A 22552-nucleotide genomic window follows, 5' to 3' on the forward strand; every position below is an offset into this window, starting at 1 on the left:
TGCTCGATATCTCAGACGATGTGTACAGCAGCTGGTTGTGTTCAAGAGTGAGTAAAACAGGCCATCATCACGTCAAAATATTCACTCCATAATAATTGCTCAGTACTGTACTTTTACCGTATTTACAAATGGCAACTGGATATACAGTAATATATCATTTCCATTATATAAAGACGCATACGTTTTCTGAGCATGCCTTTAAGCCTGCATTCATTAAAATTGTACCTGTAGTGGTATGCAGATAGTTTTATCAAAGTATAGTCCCTAAGAGACATGCATCTACACAGTATGCTTGTGATGATCTACCATAACATCCTACTGTAAATGTAAAGTACTGTATATAATCAGACTGCTGGATTTTAACATATAGGAATTTGCTATATTAAGATTTACAAAATGTGTTAAAATCACACAAGGGTAAATACACAACATTACAAGCATACTAGAGCAATGCACAGTATGAAATACATCCATACATCAATCAACACATTATGAGGTGTGCAAGAGTTTCTGATTCCGTGTACCGAGAGATAAGTTGATGTTTTGTGAGTTCACACCCATGCACAACCTCAGCACCCATCATGCTGTACATTTACCGCAGTGGTGGGGCGGTACGCCCCTCTCGGGCAGCCCCCTCTGCTTTCCCATCTGTGGATGTTTAGGATGGGCACCTGTTGAACGGGTCGACGGGTCTCTCTGCGGGCGTGAGGCGGGCGCACGAGGTCACATCTGCGGCCCAAGTAGCCGGCGCGACAGATGCAGCGTCCCTCAGGGTCACAGCGCTGAGACACTGAGCCCCGAGGACTGCACTGACACGCTTTACACAACTGAACCTCACTGTCCCACCAACAATTTGGCTAAACGCACACACATGGGATGATGGGAAGACAAACCAGAAAGAAAAATGCAAGGGGGAAAAACAGGAGAAATTAAGATAAAAGACAGAAAAAGATGTTTTCAGTATTTTACTGAGAAAAAGAATACCGGCCAACCATTGGGACAAATGGCTATAAGTGTTTCTATAAGGCCTAAAAATGCTGTCTAGGTTGATTTCAAACCGAGGCTGTGGGTCTGTTTACACTTGGTATTAAGATGTGTTTTCATCAATCGGATCACAAGTGGACGAGAGAGACACATTACGTTTACACCTGGTATTTAAATCCGTCTCTTTTGTCCACTTTCGACCGCTTCTGTCCTGAATACTGTGAGGGGGTGGTTTTTGAGACGGTGGGCGAGTCTCTTTGCTGTCATTCAAACGCGAGCGGGAGTAATTATGAGTTTATATGGACATGAACTACAGTAATATTATGTCGGAGTCCGCTGCTTGTTTAGCAAGTATACATGCTGCACAGTGTTTTGTACGTGTATATGTTGGAGCTTTCTCTGAATTTTCAGTGCAATTGATGAAATAGGATCGCGCAACTTTCAAGCTTTCAAAACGAAACTACGGAGAACACCCGCAGTAGTTTTATCAATGAAAGACTAAAAATAGCGCTGTTTACCGTATGTTCACGCCAAAAGTAAAAAAAAGATGTAAAACTTGTGTTTAATACCTCAGATTAGAAAAATGGGCGGAGAGAAGGCGGTCGCGTGTGGCTGTTCGAACACATTCAACCACATATGCGTTCCGCAACTCCAAAGCGATCCGATCGAAAGTGGTTTCGACTACCTCTGGATGTGGTTGAAAGTGGTCGAAAGTGGACGCGTTCAAAACGTTTTGAACACCGTTTACACCTGGCTTTAACGTCGTCCACTTGTGATCCGATCGACGAAAACGCATGTTAATGCCAAGTGTAAACAGCCGCTGTGAGAGATGGACGTCCAGAGCACTTACAGTAGTTACTGTTAGGAACCACAAAAGTCAGGAATCCCAATGCAGAGGTTTTAATGAGTTACACAATGTCAGGTATGTATAGGAGATCACACTCAATGTCTTCAGATGAAATGTATACGAGAAAAACACTCAATGACTTCAGATAAAAATGCAAAATGTATAAGAGAAAACACTCTGTGTCCATGTGATAAAGGTGCGGGGAACTGGAAACACTGGAGAGGCGAAACACAACGATATCCCCTCGTCGGGCTCAGGTGTGGGAAAACTCAGCCGGACTGCAAGACATCCACAACAGTCCGTCAACAGAGACGAGTTCCTGGCGGGGTACAGAGAGAGAGAGAGAAGCGGTCAGAGTCTTCAGCAGCACACGCGCTGGACAGCGCACTGCAACAGTCTGGGTGATAAGCAGAATTACGCGCTAGAGCGCACTGCGGCTGTCAGCGTCTTCAGCAGAATTACGCGCACATGAGCGCACTGCGGCTGGACAGCGAAAGGTGTAGATATCGATAGGAGTTCCTCTGACCGAGAGAATCCGAAGACTTGACGGAGGCCACACCAATAGAGAGAGACAGACAGCAGGGCGGGGAATCTAACGGGGCAAAGGCAGCAGAGAGCACGGAGAAAATAATCTAAGAATAAACTTAGATACAACAAGAACTAGACAAGAACTAGACAGAGCTAGCGGGCAGGAACACACTAAGACGAACTTGCAAGGAACAGAGGAAACGAGGGGAATTTAAATCAAACCGGATGGGCAAATAATAAGGATCAGGTGTGGGACGCCGGTGAGAAGAGTCGGAGATAATGAGGTCACCAGGTGGAAGGCGCGCACGTGTGGAGCTGTCAAAACATAAACACAACACAACACATGGTGAAACAAAGACAAAGCGGCCAATGAGACCGAAATCATGACAGGACTCCCCCCCCACGACCGCCACCGGGCGGTCCATGAGGGGGCTCACCCCGTCGCCGGCGGAGATCCTCTATCAGCCCAGGGTCCAGGATGTCCCGGGCCGGTACCCAAGACCTCTCCTCCGGACCATATCCCTCCCAGTCAACGAGATATTGAAATCCCCTACCCCGGCGACGCATATCCAGTAACGACTTAACCGAATACACAGGGGCACCATCTATAAGCTGAGGGGTGGGAGGGGTGGGGGCAGAGGGAACAGGGTTAAGGTGGGAAAAATACACAGGCTTCAGCTTAGACACATGAAAAACTGGATGAACCCGACCGAGTGCTGGGGGCAATCTGAGCCTGACCGTCACGGGATTAATGACCTTAACAATGCTGTATGGCCCAAGGAATCGTGGAGCCAGCTTGCGAGAAGGCTCACGGAGAGGTAAATCCTTGGACGAAAGCCATACCTTCTGCCCACAGATAAAACGGGGCGCAGTTCTACGGTGACGGTCGGCTGCGGCTTTGGTTCGTCTGGAAACCTGACGTAATGTAAATCTAGCCTTTTTCCAGGTGCGTTTGCAACGACGGACAAAAGCCAGCGCAGACGGAACCACCGCATCGGGTTCCTGTGATGGAAATAAAGGGGGCTGAAACCCCATGGACGCCTCAAAAGGGGACATGTTAAGGGAAGAAACAGGGAGAGAATTATGGGCGTATTCAACCCAGGGTAACTGTTGGCACCAGGAGCTCGGATATTGCGATGTCAGACAGCGGAGAGCTCTACCTAAATCTTGGTTAGCCCGTTCACATTGCCCGTTGGTCTGAGGATGATACCCTGAAGACAAGCTAGCTGTGGAGCCTATTTGTCTACAAAATTCCTGCCAGAAACGAGAAATAAACTGAGGACCCCTATCTGAAACAACGTCTGTGGGCAGACCATGTAAGCGAAAGACGTGTTCGATCATAACCTGGGCAGTTTCCTTGGCAGTGGGCAACTTGGGCAAAGGGACAAAGTGAGCCGCCTTGGAGAAGCGGTCGACAATGGTCAAAACTACAGTGTTTCCCTTAGAACTAGGCAAATTGGTTACAAAATCGATGGCGATATGTGACCAAGGACGAGAGGGAATGGGTAGTGGTTTAAGCAGACCAATAGGGGCTTGATGAGAGGCCTTATTACGGGCACAAACCTGACAGGCTAACACAAACTGTCTGACATCGGGGCCCATAGAAGGCCACCAAAAACGCTGACGTACGGTAGCCAACGTTCTCCGAACCCCCGGATGGCAAACAAACTTGGACTCGTGACCCCACCGGATGACCTCGGAGCGAAGCGCATTCGGAACCCACAATCGACCCGCTGGGCACCCTTCTGGCACTTCCCCCTCCCGGCCGGCCCGTCTCACCCGTTGTTCTATTCCCCAGCGCAGGGCACCCACCACCCGCCCCTCCGGGAGGATGGTTTCGTTCCCAGCGGAACCGGAGCTTTCGAACAAACGAGAGAGAGCATCGGGCTTAGTATTCTTGGAACCGGGCCGGTACGAGAGGGTGAAGTTAAATCTGTCAAAGAAGAGCGCCCAACGAGCCTGACGAGAAGATAACCTCCTGGCTGAACGGATGTATTCGAGGTTCTTATGATCCGTCCAGACCAGGAAGGGCTCCGAGGTCCCCTCTAACCAGTGACGCCACTCACCCAAAGCCAGTCTGACCGCCAGCAGCTCCCGATTGCCTATGTCATAATTTCGCTCTGCTGGGTTTAACCGATGGGAGAAGAAGGCACAGGGATGCACCTTGCCATCCTTAGCAGACCGCTGAGACAAAACGGCGCCTACCCCGACATCCGAAGCATCCACCTCCACAATAAATTGAGCAGCCGGATCTGGAATAGAGAGAACAGGAGCAGAGATAAACCGGGACTTTAAAATATCAAAGGCCTCCTGAGCACTGGAATTCCAGACAAACCTCTCCTTAGTGGAAGTGAGAGCAGTAAGAGGTTGAGCAATCTGACCATAATTTCTGATAAATCGCCGGTAAAAATTGGCGAAACCCAGAAATCTTAATAAATCCTTACGGGAGTCGGGGACTGGCCATTCGGCCACCGCTTTGATCTTGGCAGGGTCGGGACGGATCTCACCGGGGGCAACAACAAAACCCAGGAACGAAACTGACTTACGATGGAATTCGCACTTCTCCGCCTTAACAAACAGCTTATTTTCTAACAGCCGGCGTAAGACTCGGCGGACATGCTGAGTGTGTTCCTGCATAGAGGGAGAAAAGATGAGAATATCATCTATGTACACAAAGACAAACTTGTTAACCATGTCTCTCAGCACATCATTAACCAGAGTTTGGAAGACAGAGGGGGCGTTACAAAGGCCGAACGGCAGAACGCAGTACTCAAAGTGTCCAGTAGGGGTGTTAAAGGCTGTCTTCCATTCATCTCCCTCTCTTATTCGCACCAGATGATAGGCGTTGCGTAAATCTAGCTTAGTAAAGAAACGCGCCCCCTGCAGGAGCTCAAACGCAGTAGACATTAAGGGAAGGGGGTACCTATTCTTAACAGTAATGTCATTTAAGCCCCTATAATCAATACAAGGGCGCAGGGAGCCGTCTTTCTTGCCAACAAAGAAAAACCCCGCCCCTGCGGGCGAGGTGGAGGGACGGATGAGACCGGCACGCAGGGCATCATTAATATACTGGTCCATAGCCTCTCTCTCAGGACCCGATAACGAATAAAGTCTACCTTTAGGCGGAGAAGTGCCGGGGAGGAGATCAATAGCGCAATCATATGGCCGGTGAGGAGGCAGGGAGGTGGCCCGGGCCTTACTAAACACCTGAGCGATATCCGCATACTCCGCCGGAACCCCGGTCAAATCGGCCGCCGGAACCTGAGGAAGAGAAAGAACAGAACCAGAAACAGCAGAACCAAGACATGACACATGACAAGACTGGGACCAAGACAAGATAATACTATGCTGCCAATCAACGTGAGGATTGTGCTGCGCTAACCATCCATGCCCTAAAATAATAGGAGATAGAGACGCATGAAGGACGTGCAACACAATCTCCTCACGATGATTACCAGACACAGAAAGACTCACAGGAGAAGTGCAATGTGTAATCCGCGCCATCTGCTGCCCCTTGAGGGACCAGACATCCAAAGGGGATTGGAGAGGGACAACCGGGACACCCCAGGCGCGAACCAGAGCTTCATCAATGAAGTTGCCCTCCGCACCAGAGTCGAGAAGGGCGGTGGACGGATGATCACGCCCAGCGAAGGACAACACGACGGGGAGTTGGGTACTGGAAACAGGGGAGAGTTTAGAGGAAGTGGCGCCCACCAGGACTCCCGTCTTCACAGATGGGCAGCGGCCTTTTAACGGGCAGGTCTTAGCAAAATGTCCGGATCTCCCACAATACAAACACAGAGCCTTCTGCAAGCGTCTCTCTCTCTCTCTCTGTGACAGGCGCATGCGCCCCAGCTGCATGGGCTCAGGCACGGCAGAGGGAAAAGATGATGAAGAAGGGGAAGTGGTGGTCTTGTCCGAAAGCGCTCGCTGGCGAATGGAGCGTCGCTGATCGCGAAGCAATCTCCGGGCTTCGATCCGAAGAGCGAGGTCAATGATGGCATCCAGTGAGGGAGGAAGATCATGGACAGCGATCTCGTCCTGGAGATCATCAGACAACCCCTCGACAAACTGCGCTCGGAGAGCCGCTTCATTCCAGTGGCAGGCAGCCGCTAGGGTCTTAAAGTCAATGGCGTACTCGGTGACTGTGTGTTTTCCCTGAACCAGATGTGCCAACCGAGCCGCAGCGGCGTCCCCGCGCACCGAACGGTCGAAGAGCCTCTCCATCTCCTCACGAAACTCCTGAAACGTCCGACAGCAAGGATCGCGAGCCTCCCACACGGCCGTAGCCCACTCGCGCGCCTTGCCAATCAGAAGGGTGATCACAAACGCCACCCGGGTGAACTCTAAGAAATAGCGGCGGGGCTGGAGGGCAAAAACCAGAGAGCATTGAGTGAGAAAAGCCCGACAGGAGGTAGAATTACCATCGTATGGAGGTGGGGCTGTAACATGAGGCTCCGTCTGCGATGGCAGGCTGAGTTGAGTGGCATCGGAACTGAGCTGGTCCAAACGTGAGGAAAGATCCGACATACGGGCAGATAAATCCTCAACCTCCGCGGGATCCATTCTGGCAAGTTCGTCCTGTTAGGAACCACAAAAGTCAGGAATCCCAATGCAGAGGTTTTAATGAGTTACACAATGTCAGGTATGTATAGGAGATCACACTCAATGTCTTCAGATGAAATGTATACGAGAAAAACACTCAATGACTTCAGATAAAAATGCAAAATGTATAAGAGAAAACACTCTGTGTCCATGTGATAAAGGTGCGGGGAACTGGAAACACTGGAGAGGCGAAACACAACGATATCCCCTCGTCGGGCTCAGGTGTGGGAAAACTCAGCCGGACTGCAAGACATCCACAACAGTCCGTCAACAGAGACGAGTTCCTGGCGGGGTACAGAGAGAGAGAGAGAAGCGGTCAGAGTCTTCAGCAGCACACGCGCTGGACAGCGCACTGCAACAGTCTGGGTGATAAGCAGAATTACGCGCTAGAGCGCACTGCGGCTGTCAGCGTCTTCAGCAGAATTACGCGCACATGAGCGCACTGCGGCTGGACAGCGAAAGGTGTAGATATCGATAGGAGTTCCTCTGACCGAGAGAATCCGAAGACTTGACGGAGGCCACACCAATAGAGAGAGACAGACAGCAGGGCGGGGAATCTAACGGGGCAAAGGCAGCAGAGAGCACGGAGAAAATAATCTAAGAATAAACTTAGATACAACAAGAACTAGACAAGAACTAGACAGAGCTAGCGGGCAGGAACACACTAAGACGAACTTGCAAGGAACAGAGGAAACGAGGGGAATTTAAATCAAACCGGATGGGCAAATAATAAGGATCAGGTGTGGGACGCCGGTGAGAAGAGTCGGAGATAATGAGGTCACCAGGTGGAAGGCGCGCACGTGTGGAGCTGTCAAAACATAAACACAACACAACACATGGTGAAACAAAGACAAAGCGGCCAATGAGACCGAAATCATGACAGTTACAGGACTATATTAGTGTTTTAAGGAAAAGTAAGCATGCGCACAACATTAGAATATAGTGATTAGCAAAAATAGTTCATATGTCCCTTCTCATTTTAACAAAACGCATTTTGTGAGGTTCTTTGTCCTTTGTCAAATTATGTATTTTATGTGTTTTGATGGCTGAATGATCAGAATCCTGATCCAAAACAATAAATTTAACGCGTGCGTCCCTCACAGCCTCGGTTTAAGATCAACATTGCGGCGGACTGAATAAAGCGTATAGGTTCTGGAACAGTGCAACTACATATGACTGTATATGGGCATTTATTGTCATGTTTTAGGGTGTGATGTACATGTATTTATATGGTTGGTATATGATGATGTATACAGTATGTAAATATGTTTATATGTGTGTACAGATACCCACCATACACTCATCACACTGACGTCCAACAACATGTTGTCGGCATTGGCATTGACCCGTCTCCTGATGACAGACCTCAGAAACGGATCCATTAATGTGACACGAACACGCTGTAACACACACAAACACACAGACAATAGCCAATGAGATGTTGACTGTTTGGGGCCAGCTTTAATAAACAGGGCAAATTAGCGGAAAAACACAATCCTAAAAATATTTTTTATCAGCAGAAGAGGCTGTGATACCTTCGATATAAGTATATGGTCCTTAATCTGTAATGCAATAAAGCTTACAGTAAGTTATAGATTATTGTAATTGCCTTAATATTCAATAGGTACGTTTTACATGCAACCAAATAATTTGTTTGTAATCGTATTGATGGCTCAATCGATTGAAAAGTCTATACTGTATGGTAACACGATTGATCGCATGCAAATTTGGATCGTATTGAAAGGGGTGGTGTAGTCCGATCTGTGATCCGATCATCACGAGAAAAGTATGCATGCAAGCGTGAATTGTTGTATTTCGATGCAAAAATACCTTGTGCAAATGCGCAGAAGAATAGTGCTTAAATTTAAAACTTTATTTATTTAAACACAACTTTTTATTTACCTCATATTTATTTCTCATCACAGAAACATGCAATAGCAAGGTAATGGCAACAAGCATTATTAAGGTAATGGGGTCCCGCACTTTGCAATGTCTTATAACATTACATAAAGAAATAAAATAGCGATGTGCCTTTTGAAAATTGTGTTTTCTTTGCCTATATCTGAAAACTTCTTAAAAACAACTTTCTCCAACTAAACTTTGAACATTTAAACAAAAATAAAACAGGAACTCGATGAGAGATGCTGTGCGCTGCATTCCAAGTCTTTTTTTTTTTCAGATTTGGTGCTACTTTTAAACGGTTTCCGCAAGTAGATTTTTTTCCTGCAGTTTAAAGATGAAAGGATTTGGTTCATTATTTATTGGTATTTGGGCTGGGAAAAGTCATTGGGATGCTTTTGGGATAGTTTTGAATGTCCATTGGGCTGGTTTTGATACGTGGATCTGGCAACCCTGGGTGTGCCCTTGCACAGACGTTTGATTCTGATTATATAGAATGTGCATGGAAACAAAGATTTTAATCAGATTCCATTGTCATAACCTGCAATCAGATTAAATTCAGTCAGACTGACTGTGCATGTAAACATAGCCATTGTAAACATTCACAATAAATTATTGTTGTTTTAGAGTACCGTACTAAACACTAAAAATCAGTTACTGTAGATTGTATATCGGAATCACTGCAGCAGAAAAACAGCTCTGACTGTCATTTTTATATTTCAAACTGATTTCAGACAATTTCTGTGGGACTTCATTCTGCATGCTGGGTACAAAAGGCTTTCTTTCAGATGTAGGTCATTCAAACATCTGTAATTCTCCCACTGAGCTGTGTGTCCCATTACATTGTTCTGCTGTTGTACCCAAACAGAAAGAATGAAAATCTTATTTTCACCTGGAATAGCAGCACAATCTTCTTTCATCAAATATAAACATGTTTTGATGGGAAAAAAATCGGAAGAACATTGGAAAACTTCAATAGGGCAGAGATTGTGGAGGAAACTGACGTCAATACTGTCATCTCAGAATGACTTCATTCTCTGCTTTCAGATTTAAGCCCAGTGATTCTTAAACTCTGGCTCTTTCTGATTGCAGACAGACAGAAAAAAATATTCTTTATATAAAGATTGAATCATATGTTAGTAAATAATAGCAAAATAAATGTGTTCATTCATTTTCCTAGGGGAGATGCTGCCCATTTGTTGCTTTTGTCAAAGGTTGTACATCCAGAGAAACAGGGCCAGATTTATGCACAGGCATTCCAGGCATACGCCTACGCATACATGTTCAAAGGTGGCAGTGAAAGGGAAAAATTATTTTTTTCATGATTAAGTCACTCTAATGTTAAAATATAGTAAGACAATTACTATAGAAATTAACTTAAAATGTAAAATATATAGATTAATATGTATGTACTGTAAAGTATGAACATGCTGAATGTGTGAGCTCAAATTTAAAGTCCACTCCTGATTTCATTTTGGCCAGTTTTACCAATCTTTAATTCTACCAATGTTTTTTTTTTTTTTTTTTTTTAAATATATATATTGCGTTTGGAACCAAAGTGTCCCCAGAGTATGAATGTGAAGTTTTAGCTCAAAATATTATAGATAATTTATAGCATGTTAAAATTGCCACATTGTAGGCGTGAGCAAAAATGTGCCGTTTTTAGGTGTGTCCTTTAAAATGCAAACGAGCAGATGAAATGCAAACACTGATCGCCATGACAGTGGTTTGTTGAAATTGAATTGTCAATTATTCTCTTTCTTTCTCTCTCCACTAAATGGCAGTGCCGTGGTTGGAAAATGCAGATTAAGGGGTGGTATTATTATAAAATGATCTCCTTCTGACATCACAAGGGGAGCCAAATTTCAATGACCTATTTTTTCACATGCTTGCAGAGAATGGTTTACCAAAACTAAGCTACTGGGTTGATCTTTATCACATTTTCTAGGTTGATAGAAGCACTGGGGACCCAATTATAGCACTTAAACATGGAAAAGTCAGATTTTCATGATATGTCCCCTTTAATAATATAATGTCTCAACAAATCTTTAGTCTTTTCAAGTATTGCCTTCTAAATTTACTTGAATAGATGAAAGGTTGTGAGACACGTGAACATTATCACGGCTTGAAATCCTTGAATTGTTTTATTCAGATTTTTTTCATTTTTATATTAAACCAATAAACAAAAAACTAAATAAATAAATAAATATACATTTAAAACATTAAATTATCCTGAAGTGTCCTGTAGGTGACCTTGTTACTCTGTCAATTATGATGCACTTAGGGATTTTCGATTACTCCAGAGCACTCGTAGATCAACAATGATTTTCAAGTGCTACTTAAGTTACAATGCTTTTGGGAAACGGCATGTGAGTCTTTTATGATTTGTATGATCGTTTTTACAATATACTTAGCCTTATGATGCTTTTAGGAAACGCAGCCCTGATTAGTTTGATTTGTCTTTTCTATGAGAAAACTGAATTGCCTACGTTGTAACTATAGATTAGTGCATGACTGTTTACATTTTCCTCTCTGTGAGTAAATGAGAAAAACAGCCTGACCAAACAAAACCCGATGGTGCTCATGTTAAAAAAAACAACAATTTTAATATTAAATGTAATGCATTTAGTTTTTACAGTAGCTGTTTTGTAGAGGACTAACATCAAACCTTTATCGTTTCAATGTCATGTTTTAGTCTCAACTAAACGATTATCATAAACACGTTTTAAACTCGCCTCTAGCATGTATAATAACTAAAATGAAAAATAAGTGAGATTATTCAGTGTCCCATGACCCTTTTGCATGTTAATCAGTACACGGTGTAGAAAAAACAGTGAAAGAGACCTACTTAAAATTACAACAACACGCACACATACATGTGTAACTGTCGACACACCGCTGCAGGGCTTTAGTGCAAAAGCATGAATTATAACAGCATGAATTATTATATGGTCTTTATGAACACACACGCAGCACAGATGGTGTTACATGAGGCTGGTTAGAGGAGAATCTGTCTGTATTGTCCTTGAGGGTCGACCGCCCAAACTCTCTCTCTCTCTCTCTTACATGCACACATCTGCCATAAAACCCAATTTCGTCTCTGCAAATACATACTCTTACAATGTTGTTCATTGTTAGGGATTTGTAATGATATTCTTTTTCTTGTTTTTGATCAAAATCTATGCAGATGTTAACATCACAACTTATTTCTCATTGGTTGTTGTTAGATAAAGGGCTACAATGACATAACCAGTAAAACTCACGTTGGCAATTCTTGGCTACAAGAGCATCTCCAAAGTAGCCATCAGCACATCTTTCACAGGTCGCTCCTCCGTATCCCTCACGACAGCGCAGACACGCTCCAGTCACTGAATCACAACTGAGTGCTGCGCTAGAATCCAGGTTATCGTTACATAAACACGGCTGACACGAACCACCGGGAATGTTGGGACGACCAAAGTATCCGTTAGCACACCTGAGGTCATCCAAAACAGAGAAAAAGAGCATATTTTAGAAATATAAACAGATAAAATACTTAAAATAAACACACAGCTCAGGCCTTTTATAATGCAAGAGTAAAACATTTTCTTAAATGTTGCTACACCATGCAAACCGAAGTGGGAGATAAAGTTGCTTAGAATGTAATAATAATCATAATATATATAAAAAAATTATTGGTGCCTTTCAAGGCAACCAATGATGCCTTACAGAGTGAAAACATAGAAAAAAATAAACCTAACAATTTTGTCATTGCTAAAATCAAATAGTTAAATACTGTAAAACAAGGTATTACACTAATAAAACATTAGGCCATGCACACCATAAATATTAACTAAGAAAAAAACATTGAGACCAAAATGTGAAGGTACGGTACAAGTTATGAAGTGCATGCTATTGGTCTAATTCACACAGCAGTTTTCCTTAAATTTCCGTAAAATGGGCAGAGAGTCTTCTGTGTGGACACAAACACGTCCCGTAAATGTTCTTGGATCGCTTCTGTAAAGAGCACCTAGTAACATTGCCGTAACATTCACGAAAAGCACACGTGTCATCGCAACAAGAAGTTATGGTTCAGCTCACTGACACAGGGATTTGAACACAACTTTCACAATGAGAAATGTCGGCAGACTGAACTGAAGCAGAGATCACGAAGCCGTCACTATAAGTGCTGAAGCAGAGATCATTCACCAGCATGACAGAACAGTGCATCACACGTTACTTATGACCTTGTCATAAACTTAAAAGCGCAGATTCCAGAAAAAAATTGGCAGTATGAATGAGCCAAAAATCAAATGATCCTGGACAAATCCTGTGTAGTTTCCGTAATCTCTGTGTAAAAAGGGCTCAGTTAAAGTAAATGAAGAGGAAGAGAGTTCCAAAGTCAGGGGGAACTCTGGCCCCCGTGCTGCTTACCCTACATTTACATTATAAGAGACTAGAGACCAGGGGAGGAAGAAAAGTGTTTGGTTTGGATGTTTTTGTTAGGTGGATGCCTGCATAGTCCAGATCAGTGTTTCCCAACCACTGTGCTGCCACTTGTTTGGTGTGCCGTGGAAAAATAACTCGGCACCGTGTTTGAAAAAGCACTCGAAGCTAGCTACCAGGTTGCTGCGTTGGTCATAGCTGCATGTGTCATTCTCATCAATTCCAGCCAGGATATCCTCTCCGTGTTCATCAAACAAGATCAAGTTTCACATTATATGTGAATACTAGATTTAATACAGTATAATATTCCACTTTTCATGAGTCATTTAAACATTGCAATACAGGTTTGTGCAGTTCTATTAATGATTATTGTGATAGAGGTGTGGCGTATGATTATATCAAAACTGTGCAGAGGCAGAAAAAAGGTTGGGAAACACTGGTCTAGATGGTTGCTATGATGTTCCGAGTGGTGCTTATAAAGTCAGTCTCTGATGCGTATTAACGAAAACAGCACACGCATGTTTTTTAAATGACAGCTGTAGATCTATGCAGCTATGTATATCTATATCTATGGCTGATGCAAGATGCTGGTGTTTTACCAGCATGCGTCATATACTGACTTTATAAGCACGAAAAGTATTCTCATCACATATTGAATTGCTGTAGACACACATTACTATTTTAACACTGTCTTTACTGCCTATCTGGGCCTTTAAAGTAATGAGTTGCGTTACAGTCTATGGGGCTCAGACAGCTTTCAGATTTCATTAAAAAAATCTTTATATTCCAAAGATGAACAAAGGTCTCGTGGGTGTGAAACAGCATGAGCAACCTGATCTCACGAATATCCGTGGCATAGTCACGGAATTTTTTGCTCATTTTCCGTAGCATTCTCACGGATCTCCGCATATTTCCGTGGCCCTGCCACAAACTTTCTTTTCCGTGGCATTCTCACGGATTGGTTACTCAACTGTTTTGTCCTATTTTCTTACCATTGTCGCTTCGGTTTAGGGTTAGATTTACATAAAATGACATCCCTACCCAAACCCAACTCTAAACCCAACACCAGGCAACAATTGATTAAAGTTTAGAAAATATAAAAGAATACATCAGAAAACCAATACTTAAAGTGACATACTAACGCAAACACCAAATCTAACCCTAAACTGAAGTGACAATAGTTTGAAAATAGGAAAAAGCAGTTGAGTAACCAATCCGTGAGAATGCCACGGAAAAATGAGCAAAAAATACCGTGACTATCCCACGGAACTTTGTGAGATCATGTTGGCATGAGGGTGAGTAATTCATGACAAAATTTTTGTTCTGGGTGAAATAAGACCAGTTTTTACTCACAGTTGTTTATACTCTTGAACAGCTGACAGGAACAAATCAAATACTGTTTGTATGAACAAATATTTCTGTAATAAGTCATTTTTCTATTCTCATGGTGGTAATGGTGGTAACCACATTAATATGAAAGATGATGATGCCCATTAGTTAAATTATAGTTAATAGAGTTTATTATTATGCTTAATTACAGTTCATGATTTGATTAAATCTTCAGCTCTCAGCATAAGCAGTTTGCAGTTTGATTTGATATTTTATTGTCTGTAATCTGAATTTACTGTAGTGTACAGTAACTGAGATCTTGCTTTGGAACGGCAGATTTTTAAATGCAGCGCTCCATAAAACACTCCATATGCAACTGAACAGGTAACCAGAAACTGACTAGCAAAATTTAAACAGCGTAATGATGATAGCTCATGAGATATTATTTGATAGACTAGTAAGAGTGGATTAAGGATGTTTAACATCTCTAGCATGGTGGTCAGGACATGAATGGAAAGGTTTATTTATCTCCAAATATATCATTAGTAAAAATTAGCAGGGTAACTTTGCAGCATACCACATTATATATTTCCTACTATGTGATTTCCATATTATAGACGAGAGTATTCAATGGCTTAAACGTCTCATATGGCAATAAATATCCTCACAACATTATTATTTCTCAAAACTTTGACAAAAATTATTTTCAAAGGAACTGTATTCTTACATTCTATTATTCAAAGATGCACACATTATTCTGCATATGATTTAAATATTAGACGAGAGTATTCATCTAACAACAATGAACGCCTCATATGGCAATAAATGTCCACATATAACTTAACATAACAGCATAATGAAATTAACAACTGACAAAAAGCAGAATTGACATTGACAAGTCTAAGCAATAAAAGTGAAAAAAAAACATTATTTTCTCTTAAAACTTTTTACAAAAATTATATTTAAAGGAAATTTATTCTTACAGTTATTTAAAGATGCACACATTTTTACATATATTATTTCCTGTTTAAGAGCACGTTCATCTCTGGCCTCGCTCTGTTATGTAATAGCTGGTTGACAGGTGCACATCCTCGTCTTTCAAACAGGTATTATTATAACCTTTATAACAATAAAGTAAACTTTTTAGTTACTTCCACTGTGTTTGTCTGATATGAATAACACACGTAATTTTTTAATTTTTAATTTTATTTTTTAAAATTTGTAAATAATTTTTATTTAAGATTTACTAATTATTATATTATTTGAATAGATTTTTATTGCTGCTTCCACAGACATCAGTGTGTATTTTACACACTAAATCTAGGCTATTGTTTTACCAGTGCTTATTTGTATTTAAAAGTCTGAAATCTAAAATAAACATTATGAGGTTGAAAACACTGCATAGTGTTGATATAAGACAGCGCTGAGCTCATCCGTCTTGCTCAGCGCCAACCAACACGAAAGACGTTTGAAACTGGCAGTAATTGATGTCACTGAACATTCTAAATCCCATATGGGGATAAGGTTAAATTATTATTTACCTCAAAGGTTGAACATTTTATTTGTAACCATGAATACAAAAATGAAACAGAGGGGGCACAAATCAAATCTGAGGGGGCAATGCCCCCTTTTGCCCCTTGTGGCACCGGGCCTGAGTGTACTGTATGTAAGATTAACATGCTAACCTGATGTGGTTTGATGACCTGTCAATGTTTCGACTGTTTCAAATCAGAAAATACATTAGCACATAAGCTTTGATATGCAGGAACTCAACCTGAACTGAAAACATGAATTAACTAGTTTTCCAGAAATAATGTATGGATGCAAATCAGGTTTCACATCCATAAATGTTTGACCATGGATCATGTTAAATCCAGCCTGGACTTACTGTTAATACGTAGTAATAATACGTAACTTTGAAAACTGTGAAACAGTTTCTTTATATAAACTGTAATATCTACAAGCGTATGGAGCGTTTTTAATCATTCTTCACCACATGACTGCAGCCAGTGAGATTTTTGCAGCCAGTTTTCTTTGATCATTCATAATGATATGATCTGTACTGAAGATGAACACTGTTTGAAGAGACAGATATCACTCCAACCCCATCACTCGCAGCAATCACAGCAGTGAGTATAACCACAGTAAATCATGGAAAGGGACAAATTCATGTAAGGAGTTTATATAGTGAGCGGCTGAATGACTCTAGATGATAAAGATAATAATATACAGAACCACGACGGGTCTCAGTAAAACAAAGAATGACCGATAAGAATGTGAAGGAAATAAAGATGAGCAGACGCTATCACAACGCCCGCTCGCATCACCCACCCGTTCATCTTATCTACTGTTTCCTGAAGAAACTCATGCAGCGGGATGATAAACACGCACATCTATCCTGCGCTTATCTGCACACCACTGCACTATCTGCATGATAGCAAAGAGAAAATAATCACTGCGTTTCTACCGCGCTCAGCGGATTCAGACAGTCACCCAAGACTTCATAATTAAATGTGATATTGCTTGTGAGTGTCAGTACAGTCCGTTAAACAGTAAAACATGGATTTACACATCTCACAGTGTCTTTAAAATACCTCAAATGTTCATTTAGCGGTACAAATCCTCCAATGTCTTTTATAGAAAATGATCTAGGTACACACAGTGGTGGAACTAGAATTTTTTTAACTAGGGGGGTCAGGGGGTGGCCAAGGATACCCCCTAAAGAAAACTATGTGTAGTCATGTATCAAAAAAGCATGAATGAATCTCATGCTCGCTCATTAGGCCTATTAGGTCTGTGTGAAGTGCACCTGTCAGATGAACAGATTCAGACTTACTGATGATGCCTGTGGATGTTTTATACTAGAATGCATTTATCTCAAGCTGAAGCTAAGGGACAGTTTGTTTGATAGGATCTTGGACAGCAGGGAAAAACAATGCAAAACACATACAATAAAATGTAACTACTGTTATCATGTAACAGACATTTAGAAAGAGAAGATTTTGGTGCACATTCCTCATCATTTGGTATACAGACAAATTATCCAGATTCCATGAACAGGTTGTTTGACATGACTTAAAGAAATTTTCATAAACCTAGTGACTTGTACAGGGATGCATGATAATGAGGAAAAATTAGATAAAAATGCTTAAAGTTTTTAAAAATCATTTTCCACACATCAAAGCACACACATGCAGGCAGTATTAAAATCATTCATGCATGGTTTTTGCTAGGGCTGTCAATCGAATGAAAAACTTTAATCTAGATTAATCGCATGATTGTAATGAGTTAACTCATGATTAATCGCAACTAAATCGCAAAGTTTTATATACCTTTACCTTAAAGGTTTTTAATACTCTAATCAACATGGGCGTGGAAAAATATGAATGCTTAACACAAATGCATGTTTATTAATTTATTTTGAGAAAAATTCAGTTAAACTTTTTTTTAATGATCAAAAACAAAATCACCACATCCACATCTTAAAGGTATAGTGGAGGATTTTCATTTTCAGGGTGGATCATTAAGACTATTGGTCCTCTTAGTTGTCAATCATTCTTGTGACATGTCATTCGCTTTCTGTGCATGCGCACTTTCAGGTGTATATGTGTGGTGAGCTACAGTTTCAGCCATTCATTGAAGCTCGTCGTTATCACCGTGTTTTTTCAAAATGTCAGGGTCCCAAGAGAAAAAGTGTCTACGAATTGTGTGACAAGAAGAGAAAGGCCCCTGCAGAAAAAAACAAGACCAGAGTGTTTTTGGGAGAATATTTCACATGCTGGCGTGCGCTAAGGGGTTGTGCACACCAAAACTTTTTAAACGCGTCTGAAAACCCCTGAAGGAGGATGCAGATTGCCAGCCGACAAATAAAGTTTGGCATGCTTTTTGGAGAACTCCATTTAAAATCACTGCTAGTAAAAGTTGATAGCCTTGTATAAAACAAAGAAGGGCATTTGACATTTTGTCTTACATGAATGTTTTGGAAAGTAGGCTTGTATGAGCCATGCCGACAGCAACTTGTAAACAGAGAGAATAACTAGGAGACACTCGTGCACATGTTTAATAGGGGTTCCCTCCCGGGAGCAGGTTGAGTGTTGCGCATGTACATTTTTTCAAAAAGTGGAGAGGGTGGTTATTTTCTAAACTTCTGGAAAATCTTCCACTATACCTTTAAAATCACTGGTAAAACTAAAAGATTTGGTAAACATCTAAAGTCAAAACAATATCAAAACGTGTACAGCTTTTTTCTTTCTTTTATTGTTTGATTGACATTAAGACAGACAGCTTTAAGATCTACTGTAATGCAAGGATCTAATATAATGTTACACATCAGATATTTTTCCTTAAAGGAATATTCCATTTTCTTAAAAGAAAAATCCAGATAATTTACTCACCACCATGTCATCCAAAATGTTGATGTCTTTCTTTGTTCAGTCGAGAAGAAATTATGTTTTTTGAGGAAAACATTGCAGGATTTTTCTCATTTTAATGGACTTTAATAGAGCCCAACATTTAATGCTTAACTCAACACTTAACAGTTTTTGTCAACTGAGTTTCAAAGGTCTATAAACGATCCCAAACTAGGCATTGGGGTCTTATCTAGCGAAACGATTGTCATTTTTGACAAGAAAAATAAAAATTATGCTCTTTTAAACCACAACTTTTCGTCTAGGTCTGATCCAGCCCAACCTAACGTACAGTCTTGTTCAAAATAATAGCTGTACAATGTGACTAACCAGAATAATCAAGGTTTTTAGTATATTTTTTATTGCTACGTGGCAAACAAGTTACCAGTAGGTTCAGTAGATTCTCAGAAAACAAACAAGACCCAGCATTCATGATATGCACGCTCTTAAGGCTGTGCAATTGGGCAATTAGTTGAAAGGGGTGTGTTCAAAAAAATAGCAGTGTCTACCTTTGACTGTACAAACTCAAAAATATTTTGTACAAACATTTTTTTTTCTGGGATTTAGCAATCCTGTGAATCACTAAACTAATATTTAGTTGTATGACCACAGTTTTTTAAAACATCTGTGTGGCATGGAGTCAACCAACTTGTGGCACCTCTCAGCTGTTATTCCACTCCATGATTCTTTAACAACATTCCACAATTCATTCACATTTCTTGGTTTTGCTTCAGAAACAGCATTTTTGATATCACCCCACAAGTTCTCAATTGGATTAAGGTCTGGAGATTGGGCTGGCCACTCCATAACATTAATTTTGTTGGTTTGGAACCAAGACTTTGCCCGTTTACTAGTGTGTTTTGGGTCATTGTCTTGTTGAAACAACCATTTCAAGGGCATGTCCTCTTCAGCATAGGGCAACATGACCTCTTCAAGTATTTTAACATATGCAAACTGATCCACGATCCCTGGTATGCGATAAATAGGCCCAACACCATAGTAGGAGAAACATGCCCATATCATGCTCCATGCTTCACTGTCTTCACTGTGTACTGTGGCTTGAATTTGGACCCAAAAAGAAAAATTTTACTCTCATCAGTCCACAAAATTTTCCTCCATTTCTCTTTAGGCCAGTTGATGTGTTCTTTGGCAAATTGTAACCTCTTTTGCACATGCCTTTTTTTTAACAGAGGGACTTTGCGGGGGATTCTTGAAAATAGATTAGCTTCACACAGACGTCTTCTAACTGTCACAGTACTTACAGGTAACTCCAGACTGTCTTTGATCATCCTGGAGGTGATCATTGGCTGAGCCTTTGTCATTCTGGTTATTCTTCTATCCATTTTGATGGTTGTCTTCCGTTTTCTTCCACGTCTCTCTGGTTTTGCTCTCCATTTTAAGGGATTGGAGATCATTTTAGCTGAACAGCCTATCATTTTTTGCACCTCTTTATAGGTTTTCCCCTCTCCAATCAACTTTTTAATCAAAGTACGCTGTTCTTCTGAACAATGTCTTGAACGACCCATTTTCCTCAGCTTTCAAATGCATGTTCAACAAGTGTTGGCTTCATCCTTAAATAGGGGCCACCTGATTCACACCTGTTTCTTCACAAAATTGATTTCTCAGTGATTGAATGCCACACTGCTATTTTTTTGAACACACCCCTTTCAACTAATTCAACTAATTGCCCAATTGCACAGCCTTAAGAGCGTGCATATCATGAATGCTGGGTCTCATTTGTTTTCTGAGAATCTACTGAACCTACTGGTAACTTGTTTGCCACGTAGCAATAAAAAATATACTAAAAACCTTGATTATTCTGGTTAGTCACATTGTACTGCTATTATTTTAAACAAGACTGTAAATGCGTAGTGACGTAGGGAGGTCACGTGTTACATATATAAAACGCAAATTTGCGGACCATTTTAAACAATAAACTGACACAAAGACATTAATTAGTATCAGTTGACATACAACAACGTAGGAACGGTCCTCTTTCAACACATTTGTAAACACTGTGGCGGAGTTTCGCGTTCGTCTTCTGTGACCTCTTGACGTCATGACGTATTACGTTGGGTCACATCACGCATATCTAGATGAGAAGTTGTGGTTTAAAAGTGGATATTTTTTATTTTTCTTATCAAAAATGACAATCATTTCGCTAGATAAGACCCTTATGCGTCGTTTGGGATCGTTTATAGACCTTTGAAACTCAGTTGAAAAAAACTGTTAAGTGTTGAGTTAAGTGTTAAATGTTGGGCTCTATTAAAGTCCATTAAAATTAGAAAAATCCTGCAACGTTTTGGATGACATGGTGGTGAGTAAATTATCTGGATTTTTCTTTTAAGAAAATGGAATATTCCTTTAACATTTAACCAGACATTCACTTAATACATAACAGATTATATCTGCATGAATTCTTGTCAAAATAGATATTTTTAAAACTTTATTTCTGTCTATATGTGTGTATATATCGGGTTGCACGCCTATGTGCATGCTTCAGATGTGTCCGTCAATGCAAGGAAGTCAATTTTCGAGTCTTGTCGCTCTTAATAAATCTTTAAACATCAATCAGGTCCTGAACTTTATCTCTCTAAATAACTATTATAACATCAAGCAAGTCCTGCACTTTATTTTCTCATTCCTGCAGGTTTTAAACCGAAATCTCAGACGTGCAAGTGAACAGACACGCATCCTTTGTATTAGATTTAGGACGCATTTAGGACGATATCTCTCAGAAAACTTACAAATAAAGACAACTTTAGACGTTTGATGACTATTTATTGTCTAAGGATGCATCTCAATTTATCCAAAAACGGGTTCAAGGCCAAGTGTCAATCAGAAATTGCGCGTTGCATTAATCACATGTTAATAAAATTTGTCGTTAAAATTAATTTACGTTAATGCGTTATTAACGCATTCATTTTGACAACTCTACTTAATAATAACTGCAATATTTCAATCATTTTGGTACATTGTGCAGCTCTACTGATTACATTACAACTACATTATAACTAGTTAAGGGTTTTTTGTTCTGCATGTAAAATAGCTGTGTCTCCAAAAGTTTATCTGTGATAAAAGCAGCACTTTGTTGAAAATGAGCATAAAAGTATCAAACCCTAACACAATCCCTAAATGGTAAGTGAACATTGAGGTCTGGCTATTCCTGTCTATTTGGCACCAGCTCATAATTTGTCCAGTGAGAGGATCATCTTAAGCACTGATGACTCGGGCCAGGTGTCTTTAACCCCGGCTATTTATACAACTAACATCCTGTCTGTCTGGACAACAGGGAACCACGGCTAAAGAGACCTGGTCCTGATCCAAACTTATATTCATCCCCCTGTAGTTTCACACCTAATCTTTATCCCGCTCTCTCTCTCTCTGGTGCTGGTGGTCAAGCAGGGGCAGCATATTGTAAACATAATCACTGTATTTTACAGCGTTATCAGACAGCACAGATAAATGTCTGTGAATTAGGCCAGTGGATGTGAGAGAGGTAGTGCTTTATCTGGTCTCGGGTCAGTGA

General features: G+C 41.1%; 1 protein-coding gene across 5 annotated transcripts in view; it reads right to left on the reverse strand.

Annotated features, from left to right (window-relative positions):
- The window catches only part of lama2 (laminin, alpha 2), a 260335-nt gene that overhangs the window by 73945 nt on the left and 163838 nt on the right, over positions 1-22552 (reverse strand). For 3 of the 5 annotated variants that reach the window (XM_065268825.1, XM_065268824.1, XM_065268822.1), the window contains exons 19-21: positions 12127-12338; positions 8258-8364; positions 597-857 (exon numbers count right to left, since the gene is read on the reverse strand). In XM_065268825.1, the coding sequence (XP_065124897.1) occupies positions 597-857; positions 8258-8364; positions 12127-12338 (580 nt within the window). The remainder of the gene's footprint in view (positions 1-596; positions 858-8257; positions 8365-12126; positions 12339-22552) is intronic. The other 2 variants (XM_065268827.1, XM_065268826.1) reach the window with 1 other exon arrangement.

This window comes from Paramisgurnus dabryanus, chromosome 12, assembly GCF_030506205.2.
Source record: "Paramisgurnus dabryanus chromosome 12, PD_genome_1.1, whole genome shotgun sequence".
In the NCBI taxonomy this organism is placed as follows: Eukaryota; Metazoa; Chordata; class Actinopteri; order Cypriniformes; family Cobitidae; genus Paramisgurnus; species Paramisgurnus dabryanus.